Source organism: Chelonoidis abingdonii, chromosome 11 (genome assembly GCF_003597395.2).
Source record: "Chelonoidis abingdonii isolate Lonesome George chromosome 11, CheloAbing_2.0, whole genome shotgun sequence".
NCBI lineage: Eukaryota > Metazoa > Chordata > Testudines > Testudinidae > Chelonoidis > Chelonoidis abingdonii.
In genome coordinates this window covers 34,113,445-34,128,940 of record NC_133779.1, presented here as the reverse complement: position 1 = coordinate 34,128,940, position 15,496 = coordinate 34,113,445, and the positions used below count along the sequence as shown (strand labels likewise).

General features: G+C 41.7%; 1 protein-coding gene across 3 annotated transcripts in view; it reads right to left on the bottom strand.

Moving 5' to 3' along the window:
- The window catches only part of MLLT1 (MLLT1 super elongation complex subunit), a 54,457-nt gene that overhangs the window by 9,397 nt on the left and 29,564 nt on the right, over window positions 1–15,496 (bottom strand). For all 3 annotated transcript variants that reach the window (XM_032784680.2, XM_032783080.2, XM_075070865.1), the window contains 4 exons: window positions 14,377–14,922; window positions 5,237–5,324; window positions 3,550–3,661; window positions 987–1,086 (listed from right to left, as the gene is read on the bottom strand). In XM_032784680.2, coding sequence (XP_032640571.1) covers window positions 987–1,086; window positions 3,550–3,661; window positions 5,237–5,324; window positions 14,377–14,922 — 846 coding nt within the window. The remainder of the gene's footprint in view (window positions 1–986; window positions 1,087–3,549; window positions 3,662–5,236; window positions 5,325–14,376; window positions 14,923–15,496) is intronic.

The following is a 15,496-nucleotide window of genomic DNA, read 5'->3' as shown; positions in this document are numbered from 1 at the left end:
TTTCATCTGCCATTTTGTTTCCCAGTCAGCCAGTTTTAAGAGATCTTTTTGTAGCTCTTTGCAGTCTGCCTGGGACTTAACTATCCTGAGTAGTTACGTATCATTTGCAAATTTTGCCACCTCTTGTTCACCCCTTTTTCCAGACCATTTAGGAATATGTTAAATAGAACTGGGCTCAGTACAGGCCCCTGAGGGACACCGCTATTTACTTCTCTCCATTCTGAAAACTGACCATTTATTCCTACCCTTTGTTTCCTGAGGGGAATATTAAACAATTATTTAATGAGAGGACGGAGAGATTTGCTTACAATATAAAAATTAATCTTATTTTCTGAATTCCATCCAATTTGTTAACCTTTTGCTGACAAGATGCTAAGAACTGCATGCAATATACTACGGTCTTATCATTGCTGCAATGAGACAGGATGCAACCCAAAATTCTGACATCTCTGGCTGGCAACTCACATTAATGGCTGTACCTAATTTACTCTCCATCACCACACAGTTCTCTTGGCATCACTGAGTTCCAAGGAGCCATATTTCACTGTGTTAACAAATGCACAACAAATCACTTCAGACTCAAAATACTTCATCAACTACTGTTATAATTAACTTCAGATTACTGTAATTGAAAGATACTAGAGTAAAAGTTATTCCTATTTTTCCAGTTTGCTTGCTTTGTATGTAGTCAGTTTGCCTTGGGGAGAACACAAAATTAAGAAGTCAGAAAATGTGAATGTCAAACCAGGGATATTTGCAGGGAGTCTCACAAGCAGGTGTAGAACCTGGAATTCTGAATTCTGAAACTGACTAGATGTCAAGTTGATAGTGCCCCCCCTCAATTAACACGAGCCTTCAAGGGCCTAATCCTGCAGTTCCTTCCACAGGCAAAGCTCCCAGGGTGTTCAGTCTTGCCTGTTTAGGAGATGCAGATCCAACCCAAAGCCAAAAAAGGAGCAACGTGGGTATCGACACGATGCAAGTACCTTATTATTAGTTGGCGGTAGTTTCTGACTGGGAGGGGGGTCTCGACTCGGCAGGCAGGAGTCCGCGCTGTTGTCACTGTCACTGTCGCTAAGACTCAATCTGAGAAGCAAGTAGCATAGAATTAACATCACCAGTTAGTAGGAAACTGCTATTTAGCTATAAGATAAATACATGGATCAAAAACCTTTTTGTAGTTTAGGTTGCAGTTCTGTTCTGGTCAATGTGCGGTTGCAATACAGCACACTTCAATCTAATTCAGAATGAATAATATATTCCAAATGATGACATGCTACTGCACTTGTTCCCATACAGAAGCTCAACATTTTGCAATGCTGTTGGTCCTGTACACAAGTCGCACTAAACATTTACAATGAATAAGGAGGAAAATCATGAAATTTCCACTGAAAGCTCATTCTCAGTGTATAAACATGCAAAAGCACCACAATTTCAACTGTATTTAAATACAGGTTGACCATAAGTGACAGACCCTTAAAAACCTCCACACTCCTTTTTGGTCACTATGATATAGACAGAAGCTAATCAAAGTAGTATCTTTTTGTGGTGGATAGAGGGCCCCATTCAAAACCTACAGCTGCTGCTTGGCTAAATCAGGGGTTCTCAAACTGGGCGGTCAGGACCCTTCAAGAGTTCATGAGGTTATTACATAGGTTATTACATGGGGGCTTGCAAGCCTCCACCCCAAACCCCGCTTTGCCTCCAGCATTTATAATGGTGCTAAATATATTTAAAAGTGTTTAATTTATAAGTGTAGGGGGGTGTCGCACTCAGAGGCTTGCTGTGTGAAAGGGTCACCAGAAAAAAGTCTGAGAACCACTGGGCTAAATGCTTGATTTCATGTATCCAACAGGAGATTCCAGCTCTTGGCTACAGCAGCATATTCTGAGGGGAGACAGACAAAACCCAACTATTTCCATTGACTAAAGCAGGAAACTGCTTTTGGTCAAGTCCTGCAGGAGCACAGTCTAATCAGCGAGCATCAGCAGCAGGAATTAGAATCACTTCTGGGCTGTGTATCAGTAACCTGAGGTAAAGAGAAGATTACACAGCCAGCCAGCCTTGCCATTTCTCTAGTCTTTCCAGATCACACTCATTCAGTGGAAAGAGATGAATTTCATATTCAATTATGGTTCCTGAGTCATGGTTTGAGTGTAGGATGAATTACTGCTTCCAGTCCACAGCAGAGTCCCTGCCATGGTCACAGGCTAGAATATGCTGTCAAATAAGAAAGTTTAGGAAAAGAGTTTCAAAGCCACCTAAGGAAGTTAGGATAACAAACCCCATTGTAAGTCAGCTGGGCTTGTGCTTCTAAACCCTTTATGCTCCCCCTTCGTTAATGATAGTTTATCATCTGGTCTATTTAGTGTGTAAGTCCCACATAGGCCACAGACGGTCTCTTTTCTGTGTTTCTACAACATCCAGCCCAATGGGACCCCAATCCTGATCGTGTGTTACCATAAAATAAATATTTACTACTGCTACTACTAATCATCATCTGTTCACTACCGTAGTCATTTCCAGCATCACTCCATGGAAAGCTACGCTTCCCTTTGGGATCCTTACTACTTCTACTCCATCTCTTCTTTTCTCTGTATCCCCCCACCCCATCCCTTCTGCATTTTCTTCTCTGCAGCATCTCCAAGTTCCCAGTGCCTACAGGCTTCACACTACCTCTACAGCATCCCCTCCACTAAAACCATCAGCAATTAAAGAGTCAGTGCTGACATTTAAAATATCATTAGGCTTTGGAACCTGAAGAAGAGCTCTGTGTGGCTCAAAATCCTGTCTCTTTCACCCACAAAAGTTGATCCCATAAAAGATATAACCTCATCAACCTTGTCTCTCTAATATCCTGGGATCAACACAGCTACACCACCACCACAAATATTAGGCCTTAGTATCAACACTGCAGTGAGATTAAAGGGGAAGGTGAGAGACGGGAGTTTATTTTGTTGTTTGTACAGTGCACTGAAGGGCCATTGTCCACGACTGGAGCTCCTACGTGCTACTGCAATGCAAAGCAAATAAGAACTACACAGGCTGCCTGCAGCCTCAGTAAGACAACTCTGCACTGGCGGAAGATTTAAAGGTTTCCCTTAAAAAGCCTAGATTCTGCAGAAGTCTTCAGTCAACCTCTGTGTCTCATTGCCTTGTCACCCATGTCTATTTCCAAGCACCTTGACCTCCTCCCTTTCGTCTCTCTCCTCTCATTCTTCCAGCTCAATTTCTGTCCTCCGTATTCCAGCGAAATGGCTCCCACAAGACTCTAATGACTGCTTCCTTTTCAAGTCTAAGGGGCTTTCTACCATATCAAGTCCCCATAGTCACTTCGTTGACCTTGACTCTAGCAGCACATAATACTGCTCAAGGCCCTCTTCTTTAAACCTCCGTGAATTTGTTCCTTTCAACCCCCCGCCCACCTCCAGCACTCATGGCAGTGCCCTCGTTTCCTTTCTCTTACAAAATTATGGTCATAGAAGTTACATAGACATATAAACATAAGCAAATGAAGAGGTGACTAGGCATCTTTCATCCCCTTATCACCTGGAATCCCGGCTGACTGGGTTAGCTTTGACTGCTGCCTCTTCCTCAGAAGAGGTGTCATCATCGTCCGATTCCTCCGATTGTAGATCCTCCACCATGGTGCGCAGGGGGCCTGAGATTAGAGGTAAGAGAGGAAAAGGGAGAAAAGCAGTTTAACACAGATGCAAAATGTCTTCAGCATGATTGCTACAGAATCCTATTTGACTGCTACAAACTAAACTTGGCTTAGTTTATCCCTAAGGTAACCCAGAAGAGTCACGATTTATTACACAGGTGTCACAGATGTTTAAGTTCTATCTGAGGATATGTCAGCTTGTGTTTCTCTGTGAAGAAGTGTTTGAAATTCAGTTTTCTAACATAGTTCACTGGAAAAAGGACATTAAAATATAAAAAGTTTTTTAAAAGTTAAAGGGTTTTCCCTACTCCCCCTGCTCATGTTAAAATAAAAACAGACAGACACTTTTCACAGTGTGCACACCAGGCAAGTTTTAAGTGTCACCCAAGAAGTGGCATCTGCAGCACCACAGTGCTCGTTATGACTGCTGAAAGTAGTGGTGGATGCTCCATCTCACTGAGTAATTAAAGCTGGTCAGAACAAAGCACTGGAAATATAATAAGGGGAACACACCTGCATTGGCAAGGGCATGAACTTGATATAATTAATAGGTCTTTACCATCTCCAATTTCTATTAATTGGGACAAATTGAGTTTGTGGGATAAAGTCATATGCCTGGTGATGCCATGAGATTTTAGTCAGCTGAACAAATTTACAAACTAAAACCTCTTAAACTGAACAGATCACAAAAATCTTAGAAGATTAAATAAAAGCAGAAGCCAACACATTGTGCAGGAAAGAGCCAGTTCCAGAGATATTCAGTGCCCATAGATTAACTACCGAAGCAACAAATATTTGTTTACATAAAGTACTACTTCTTCCCTTGCATAAAATCACATAGTAAATTCAACATGCATCAATTCCATTCAGCAAAACCAAGCTACATCCTTGGCCTTATATAGTCTTTAGGAAGCAGGTTTAACTTCTGTCTGTTGAATGGTGGTGCAAAAAGGATAACATAAGAACATCCATGCTGGGTCAAACCAATGGTCCATCTAGCCCTGTATCCTGTCTTCCAGCAGTGGCCAATGCCAGATGTTTCCAAGGGAATGACAAAATAGGGCAATCATCATCAAGTAATTCATCCCATCATCCAGTCCCAGCATCTGGCAATCAAAGGCTTAAGGACATCCAGAGCATGGGGCTTCATCCCTGACCATCTTGGCTAACAGCCATCGATGGATTTATCCTCCATGAACTTATCTAACTTATTTAATTAATTTATCTAATTCTTTTTGAATTCAGTTATACTTTTTGCCTTCACAACATCCCTGACAACAAATTCCACAGGTTGACTGTGCATTGTGTGAAGAAGTATTTCCTTCTGTTTTAAACCTGCCGCCTATTAATTTCATTGGGTGACCTCTGGTTCGTGCGTTATGTGAAGGGGTAAATAACACTTCCCTATTCACCTTCTCCACATCATTCATGATTTTATAAACCTCTACCATATCCCCCCTTAGTCTCTATTATATCCCCCTTGGGAATTCCTGGACTGTAATGTATGGTAAAAAACATTTTATACAAATCAAGTGAGAAGGTTTTCGAAGAATATCACTTCTTGCAACACACCTTGACTGTGTTTCTGAGATGGTTCAAAATCCGAGTCAGAACTGGAGTCTGAGCTGGAACTGGAGTTGGAAGGACTGGAGTGGACAGACTTCACCCCCCATAGAAGGTAAAAAGAAAGAAAAAAAAAAAAAAGAAAAAAATCTTAACCTTTCAATCCACAGAAAAGAATGCAACATGGTCTAGCAGTGATCAGGAACATCACATCATTCCATTCTACATTGTTTTATCTACAGCACTGCTCACTAATTTTTTAAAAAACATAAAAGATGCAATTTCAATTAATTAATTATTAGTTAGAGGTTCTGGACTAGCTAGGGTGACCAGAAGTCCCAATATTAGGGGCTTTGTTTTATATAGGCAACTATATACCCCACACTCCTTAAAAAAAAGGTCTTCGATTTTTCACACTTACTCTCTGGTCACTCTATTCTGGGCTGATTGTTTTTGGGATTATGTAGCCCCAGGACAGCTGAAACAGCAGCAGCACAAGCTTCCAATGCACAGCACCCGCGCTAATGAGTCTCAAACCATCTCAAAAGGCATGAAATAGTACGTGACAACCTGGAAGTGAAACTGGATACAAAATCTATTTTCACTGTGAAAGATGAAGTGCAAAAAGTAACAACTAGCATAAATCATGAAAAATAAATTAAAATGTTTAAAATTACTTTAATCCTCATACCCTAAATTGATCTTTAAATTGGAATATTTCTATTGAGAACTGTATATTTTAAACTGACAGTATATCTTTAAACTAAGCATTCCTAGCAGTGACTGCTTTAGAAGACAACTGTGATTTGGCTCTACTTTAAATTTTTACAGAAATTGTAACAAAAGCTAAGATCAATAAAAAGGTTTTCATCTTTAAAAAATGCCAAGGAAAACAATTAAATATTCCCTTGAACTGTTTGCCACTCCAACAGAGAACCGGAAAATGAAACTGACCAAACAAGTGAAATGAACTTCACTGACACTCCTCCAAGCAGAAATACAAGAAGCAAACAGTATAAAATTGTGACAAGTAGATAGGAGTTTTAATAGGTGCTATAAGTAACATTGGAAATTAAATATTAAAATCTTTTTACAGTGTTTCATTAGCATCAGATATTTGCAGAGCACTCACATTCTTTAGTACCAGAGACCACAAGGTGGCAGTCAAGGCTAAATCAAGTATTCTAGTCCAAAACAGCAGAAAGTAGAGAGAGAATTAAAATGATTTGTTGTAAGGATTATTCTAAGAGAGAGTCCTCTGGGGTCTAGATTTACTTAAAGTTCCTCTGTGTAACAGAATGAAGTGTTATTTCTTGGTAGTTCTCCCAGGTAACAGCATTTTAATTTGTGCATATTCCTAGAAAACCAATGGTTATTATTCCATGCAACGGAATACTGAGTCTGAAAGTCCGGCTCGTCTATTGGTTAATATATTGTATATACCAGGAAATAATCTATACAGGAGCGTGCTGTGGACTCGGCAACATGCATGTCAGCTTTCAACATTAGCAAAAGAAGGCAATGAAGGTATTTTCTCTATATATTTTTTCTGTTGTAGGTTTACTATCTAGCACACCAGAGATGCATGTATCTCATACCAAAACCAGGGAAATACAAGTGTTAAATAGGATCTTTCTATAGTTACAATTTATTCCATGGCAAAGTAAACATTTTAACAGTGGGTATATTTGATACATTGGCATATAGCAGCAAGGGTCAGAAAGTTCACGAGACACTTATTTGCCGATGAGGATTAAACCTATTAAGCAGAAACCAAAGAACTACAGCAGAGTTCCTTCAGGATTGCTGGGAACAGGTGGTGCTGCTACTCTCCCCAAGGTGCTGCTTTTGAACTGGGAGACACCCTGATAACTCTGGTATCTGACCAACTAACAGGTGTTCTTCCCCTGCACTGCACCTTCTTGGCCCATAAACAACTAACTACTTAGCGGAAGGATCATTCATTAGCATCCATTTATTTCAAACACTTGGGAGGCACTCAGCACTCCAGTAGCTGGGCACACTTTGCTCAGCTTAGATTAGAAAAATTTCCCCAAGAATAAGGAGACAACCAAAAAAAAGCAAAAAATCCCACACTGCCCCCCACTTCCTTGAGCCTCCCTGGGACAGTTAACTGAAGCATTCCAGGTGAACAAAGAGGTGTGCTTAGGGTTGCCAACTTTCTAATTTTTCGAAACTGGACACTATAGCAGGAGCACTGGAACCTCCCCTTGCTCCTCCACTTCCCTTGAGGCTCCACCCCAGTCACTCCTCTTCCTTCTCCCTGGTCACTTGAGCCTCCTCACATCCCTCCCCAACCCAGGCAACCTGAGTTGTGTGTCCAGTCAGTACATCTGACCAGACACTGTACAAGACCCTTTCAATCAGACTTTCCAGCAACCCTAGCTGTGCTGAGTCACAGGGAAAACCTGTTTGAGGTACATGGGCTACAAGCGATTTAGAAATGTACAGATGGTAAAACCAACATCTTGAATGTACCCAAGCGACTGGCAACCAGTGAAGAGTGCACAGCACAGGTGTTACATGCCCTCCCTGGTCCATTCCACTTTACTAAGGCAGGCAGCCACACTCTGCACACCACTTTGCTACAGTTTACTCCTTGCAGAATATCAAAGAAATATGCTTAAAATGCTTCACTCTATGGGAAGCTCTTGTCCTGAATGATAAGGTCTTTTTGCCTTGCATTTACAGTTTCAAATTACCCTAGATTAAGTGATCTCTGTTTTATGACACGGGATCATATAAGCTAGTTTCAGCCAATACCTATTCAGTCAATAGTTTTGGGCACACAAAAATACCAAACTACTGACTAAAGCGTGACTACGGCAAAGCTATTTTCCAATTACACGGCCTCTTCTCAGACAAGTAGATTGTTTCAGGAGTGTGTTTATGACTACTGGATGAGGATCTACCTGTCATATTATTGTGAGCACGGACAATCTAAAGTTGGGCTGAAGTTAACAGCTAAGTGAAATATTTGTCTTTGTAGAACTGATTAGACTAATTTCCTCCTGCAATATTCCTCAGTATCTGTCACCTACTGCATCTGAGATCTACTCCCTTACCACCTAAAGCTGCCTTTCCCCACCCCATCCAGGGTGGAATTGTGTGTGTTTCTAACTATCTATCTACCTACGTACGTGTATCTGGAATAAAGCATCCACAATTCATAGAAAGGTCATGGTTTTGAAGTTTCCTAAACTTGTGAAAGCTGAACTTTCACTAAGGAAAAATGAAGCCAAACTCAGACATCATCCCCTGCAACTCTGCTACATGTTGTTAAAAGACATCTCCCATTCCCCTGCCTCCCAGCTAGTCCTTCATGCCATGCTCTCCCACAACTTCAGAAAATGCTGGCATAGACTTTAATAATATACTACTTTTTCTCTCTTACATACTACGAGGAGCAGTGAAATAGTTAAAGTCAACATCTGAAATATTATTGTAATCTGATTTAGTACCCACCAGTTTAAATAGGGAAATTCACACCTCGAAACTGTTGTTTCAGGCTCTTTGCAAATTCAAGCAGACACCACTGTATGTTACACTTGTCAGGTTTTGAAGATTTTCTGTTCAATCATAACCGCTAGAAAATTTTTTCCTTATATAAAAGCTCAGTCTCAAGAACAAATGAGAGGCCTATCCAAGTATTCTTCACATATTTTGGGAGCCACTGGTCTAGAGAGTCACTGGAACACCTCACCCATAGAGAAGAATGTAATATTAAGTCTGGAAGAAGAGGAATCTTTACTTTTAGAACAATCTGACCCAACTCTTACTTGTCTATTTTGAGATTTCCACTTCATGTCATTCCAGATTGTGGGAGTGATCTCTCCCTCACTTTTATACATGCTCTTAAAATAGATATCAGTTCATTAGTACATGTTTTAGCAGCTTTAAAATTTAAACAGTTCAGAGTTTGCATTATGAATAAGACTGGCTACAGTGAATTCCAGGAAAATTATTCCATCTAAAATGTTGATTGTTTATATTTCCAAAAATCATTGATGGAATAGTCATTCCCTGCTATATACATGCATATTGTACATAGCCTATATATACACTGCATAGGTAGTTCTACATGCACAATGACACCTGAATAGGTTTACTGAATCTGCAAGCTACATCTGTTTCAATTAAGATTGTAGATTTCTTGAACAGGGACTTCTTGACTCACAGAATATACAAATTCCATTAATGGAGCTTGGAATTTCTTTAGCCCAAAACATAACAATGACCACTAGCAATTTGACTTTCAGAGTTTATAATATCTAAAAGATGTGCAGTGAATTCATAGGTTCATTGAACAAGAGCCATTGACTTCAAGCTTACCATTTTATACTTTTGCTTAGCCACCAGAATTTATAAATGATCAGTGATGGACTGAGCTCTCAGCTTCTATTTTGTGTAATGAGAAACTCAACTTTGCCCCTAGCCTTTGTAAATATAATGTGATGCATTTAGCTGCATTCAAGTTGACTGAATAGAACTAACCTGAAACTTCTGGACTCAGATGTTTAGGATCCTATTTTAACAAACAAACTTTGGAACACATTTTGAAAACTGAGAAACATTGCTTTCCCAAACTCCTATATATTAAATAACTCCTCCAACTCACCAGAAAAAGTCAGACAGTTATGGTAATAAATATGAGATTGATAATGGAAACCACCTTACAACCTTAATTATAGAGTCACAACTGGGGCTCCTTCATTATGGAAGTGCAGCAAAAAACCCTACTGCAATAGTAGCTCGAGGTTCCAAACAGGACTGGTGCACCAGTGTGTGCCAGGCACACAGCGCCACATGCAAACACACTGTAAGAGGCAATCTCTGCCCTCAAGAGCTTAATATCTAAACAGGCAAGGGATAGAAGGAAGGGATAAAACCAGAATAAAAAGACGTTATGGTGGGTAAACGTCGTTAGCGCCATGATTTGTTTTTCTTGTTCGTAATTTCCATGGGGCACTTGGTTTATTTTACTCGATTTGCTCATATATCCTGTAGTAAGGGGCAGTGGCGGCATTAGGAGGAAAGACAAGTGATTAATAGCCAAAGGGAAGGGGATACTAAGCAGAGAGCAGTAATGAGGAAAGCACGGAGGGTTCAGCAAAGTGACTCAGAAGTGGAGGGGAAGGAGAATGGAACACAGAGCTAAGCAGCAGAGAAGACAGTGTGTCTAGAATGAAAACTGTAGACGGCATGGTCAGATAATGTCCCAAAGTCCATAGTTACCTGCTGCTGTTGCTGCTTCTGATGGCTTGGTTCGATGATTGACTCCACCCTGGGCATGTCTCCTTTCCCTGAGCCCACATGGCTGAGGGAAGGAGTTGCCTAGATTGGACCCAGTGCCCTGAAAGGGAGATGGTCTCTGCACAGATCTGTTCTGATGGCACTAGGGAAGGGGAAGCCATCCCCTTCATACACACCATGCACATTAATATTTCTACAAGTTACGTCAACACAAGAAATTAGAAAATTACACCCAAAAGTGTTTCCAATGGCTATAACAACATTCACGTAGCTCAAAAGCTTGTCTCTTTCACCAACAGAAGTTGGTTCAATAAAAGATTTTACCTCACCCATGTTGTATCTCTGATATTCATATTAATTTGCCAGGAATTGAAAGTTACTTTGGCAAGGGGTTCAATCTTGGAAGAACAGTACTTTTTTGGCACCGATCTAAGTGGCTAGTGAGAATTTGAGGACAGCTGCTCCAATCTGGGCTAGAAACAATGCCACATTCCATTGGAAAAATAAGGTATTCTAATTGTGAGTCATGACAGCCAGAGCTGGAGATTATTAGGCTTAGTCAGGTTCTCATGATTACTGTCTTGCTATCTCTTGCCACAACCTTCACTTTTGGTGGCCACTGTTTCAAGAACTGCTGATATCAGAAACCAGTGTGTTGTAGCTTCTGAATGCTGTAAATCTCAGAGATTAAGGTTTTAGACTATTAAAAAAAGGTAATTCCAGTGATTTGGTTGATAAAAGTCATGCTAAACGCCCATCAGCACACTACTTGCCAGGACTGCTTTCAGGACCAGTAAGCCTTTTCAAGCATGGGTCCTGAGTTGATTGGGAGGGTGCGGAGGACGGGGAATAGCCTGGAAAGAACTTCCTCCAAGACAAATTAGCTGGAGTCTTTTCTGCCTTTCCCTGGGACGGCAGGGATTATCCAGGAACATCAGGTGATCACCACATCACACATAATCTTACAACCACATCCTATTTCTTATGTCTATATGTGAAGCATGCAGTGTTGGTCCCAGGATACCAGAGAGACATGGTGAGTGAGGTTAATATCTTGCATTGGACCAACTTCTGTTGGTGAGAGAGATAAGCTTCTGAGCTTGTGAAGCACAAATAAGCGATGATGGGTAACAATGCTTTTTTTTCCCCCTTTTCTTTCTTAAAACAAAAATCTCTACTTGGCAGGTAAGTCAACATTTCACTCCTGAAGTCCCCCTCTATCTATATTCTCCTCAGATGGATATTGTACATTATGACTGACATAACCATGATAAAAGAATGAGAAAAAAATTAGAGCATTTTAACTAATGTGATTACAGTTACAAATGAATAAAGTCAACTGCAACTGGCTGAATTACTTTTGCCAATTTCCACTGCTCAAATACCTTTCATAACTACAGCCCCATATTTAAAGCAACAGCTACACCTGTCTCAAATTTGGTGCATATGGACTGTAGCCAGGGGGGTAGGCAACCTATGGCATGCGTGCCAAAGGCGGCACATGAGCTGATTTTCAGTGGCACTCACACTGCCCGGGTCCTGGTCACCCGTCCAGGGGGGCTCTGCATTTTAATTTAATTTTAAATGAAGCTTCTTAAACATTTTAAAAACCTTATTTACATTACATACAACAATAGTTTCGTTATATATTATAGACTTATAGAAAGAGACCTTCTAAAAACATTAAAATGTATTAGTTATGCAAAACCTTAAATCAGAGTGAATAAATGAAGACTCGGCACAGCACTTCTGAAAGGTTGCCCACCCCTGGTGTAGCCCTTAGTCTTCTGGCAAGTGTCCAGAAGCTGACCAAAATTTGGGCTCAGATTATTTTACAGACCACTGGCAACACCAATGCTACCTTAGCAGCAAGCCTCTCCAGCAGTTTATTTTTAAGTATCACCTCTCATTGAGGCTGTTATAAAAACAACGGAATTTAAAATCATAACTCTTATTTAGATCTAAGCACTGTATTACGTACTGCTGTGGGTAAGACCACCGCCGTGCCACAGTGAGGGAAGCTAAGCCATTTTATACTCCATTCTAAACAGGAAGAAGGGAGTTCGTTCGCGACCAGCTTCATCCTGAGCGGCAGGGTGCATGGACATTCTACCATGAAACCGAGTGGACAATCAGAATGCTGCTCTCTGCACACTTGTTTCAATTTTCCAAATGCCATGCAGTTCTCACCAAGGCATCCAAGGCCCTTCCTGAGTTTAATGCTGAATCTAAATATTGAGGAAAAGTCATTCAAAGGGCCAGGCGTCGAAAAAATGCCCTCTGCCATAGCCAGCCAAATTGGCATGAGGGTACGTGATGTACTATCCATGGGCCAGTCCTCTACAGCTCTCTGCTTGAAATACACAGGCAGAAAAGCAAATCACAGAATACACCAATGGAGCACTCCAAAGGCTCCTGTAATTCAATGCAGAACAGGTAAACCACCATCTTTGAGGGTGAAAGTGGCTTTTCGCCTCTCCCAGCAGCCATCAAAGACAGAGAGAGATAACGAATGAATGGAACTCTCAGTTTACCAAGGCTACATCTACGCTCTGAGCTAGTGGTGTGATTCCCAGTTCACACAGATATACTCACTCATTCTACCTCTCATCGGAGCTAGCATGCTAAAAATAGTAATGTAGCTGAGCTGGCACAGGCAGCAGCAGTCTGAGCTAAGTGTGCCAAGTATGTACCTATGGGATTCAGACTGGTTTGTATTCAGTACTGCTAGCATGTGCTGCTGCACCCACGCTTCCCCAGCTATTTTTGGCACATTAGCTCAGATGAGACCTAGCACGAATATGTCTACATGAGCAGGGACTCACACCTTAGCTCAGAGAGAGAGAGAGAGAGAGAGAGAGAGAGAGAGAGAGTAGAGCAGCTGTACCCAAACTTTTCCTTGTGTCCCCCCACTCCCCCCACCTTACCAGTAATGGAGTGTGTCTGGGCCCGCCCTGGCCGGTAGCAGAGTTGTGGCCAGGCAGGGGGCCACAGCTAGAGAGTGGAGCCGCAGACCGAAGTGGGGGCTGTAGGCCGGCAGCCAAGAGAGGGGGCCAGAGGCTGGGCCAGACTGGAGCTGGGGCAGAGCAGGGCTCGGAGGTCCCCCTCCACGCCCATCATGGGAGCTGACCCAGGCCCTGCCACCCCCCCTGTTCCTCCATTGCACCCCCCAGCTAGGGTGTGCCCCACAGTTTTGGAACCACTGGTGTAGAGCTTATCCCAGCACCAGACATCTACACCACAGAACTAAACCTACTCAGCCATTATTGGGGCCATACATTAATTTTATTACGAGGCCTTGTGATGATCCTGGAGCCACTGCAGGTGCCTATCTGTAGAACCCCCCTTCGCTTAGTAAGTTTGGTCCTCTAGCTAGGCTAGCAAGCATCAGATAGTGTTTCTGAGGTCTGTCTAATGGTACTATATTCTCTGTTCTTGCCATCAGCCTCAGACAAATCACTACATTCTATTTTTACATTTATGATGCTTTTCCAAAAGAAAAATTATTTACTCAGTTCTTTAACTGGGACCAGGGTACAAAATCATGATGTTATCACCAAAGAAGTTGAAGGTATATTCAGGTCTACACCATGTACCATAAATGTCACTGCAAAGAAACTAAATCTGAATGACAGACCATAACTTAGACACATGGGCGGTGGGTGAACCATGGGCTCGGGGAGGCTAGCCCCCGGCCCAGCTCACCCCTTCCATCTGAGGCCCCACTATCACACATTAACAGTTCATTATCTTACTTTCATCTAGTCCTCTTTGAAATAGGACTAGATCAAAGACTATATCTTGTTTGCATTTTTTCATGATGAAACCCAAGCAACATGCCCACCAGGCCAGGTAGGAGAAAAACCCTCTCTCACCTCTGATTTAAAAGAAGTTTCATCTTCTGAATTTGACTCCTCCATCTCCACAGGTTTTTTGATCTCCTTGGCTTCACTTTCAGATTTTACTTTCTCCACTTTGGCATTCATCTTCTCCTTGGTTTGTTTCTTCTCTGGATATGAGGAAGACGCGGTTCGGGGAGAAGTTCCTGGGATGTTCTTCACCCCTTTGGAGCTGCTCTTTTTTTGCTTTTTGGCGCTAGGCTTTGGTGACTCCACATTGGAGGGCCTCTTGCTGGAAGATTTTGGCTCCGGCTGTGGTCCACCCTTTGGAGAAGTGTTCTCCAGTTTGGTCTCCTTTAGGGCCAGTTTTGGTTCCTTGAAAGCAGCTTTAGGAGGTGCTTTCTCGTCCTTAGGCAGTTTGTTCTCAGCTGGTTTTCTAGAGGAATCTTTCAAAGGCTTGCTTTGTTCTCGTTCGAGGTCTTTGGAGGAGTTTTTGCTCTCAGAGTCTTTCCTTGGCCTCTCTCTATGCTCCTTGGTTACTTTGTGTGGTTTGGATGCTTTACTACTGTCTTTGTTTGCATCCTAAAATTTAGGGACAGAAATACAGAAGCTACGTAAAAACCTGAAACTCAGTACAGCACTATAATCCAAATTTGCACAGACTATGATGAAGACTATATTACTTCACGTAAGTGTTAAACATAAGGTAAACTTTTATACCAAGCTGTCCTTTTAAAACAGACACATTTCAGGAACAAAACAATTCAATGGAAGAGACTTATTAGATCTTTTACCCTGCCAGAGTAAGCTGTGATCACACCCATCCCCCTCCAGAAATGCCTTACCTATCAAGCATGAAACTAATACTATATTGAATCTTAGGAAAATGACTGAGGTCTCTGACACTTGTATCACATCCAAGGCTTCCTGCCACAGCAGATCTTTAGCTTAACAAGCAGTCCAAAAAAAAACCTCAGTAGGGACCCGCCTATCTCAGGGGATAGAAATGCATAATGAGGAATCATTTTCCTTTGCCACTTTTGGATGACAGGCCCCAATTAGTGCGCACATGCTGCTCTGCCATCATGGAAGCAGGAGAGAGAGGAATGTATGGAATGACTGCATGGAATGAGACAGTAGAGAAAGCATTTCTAAT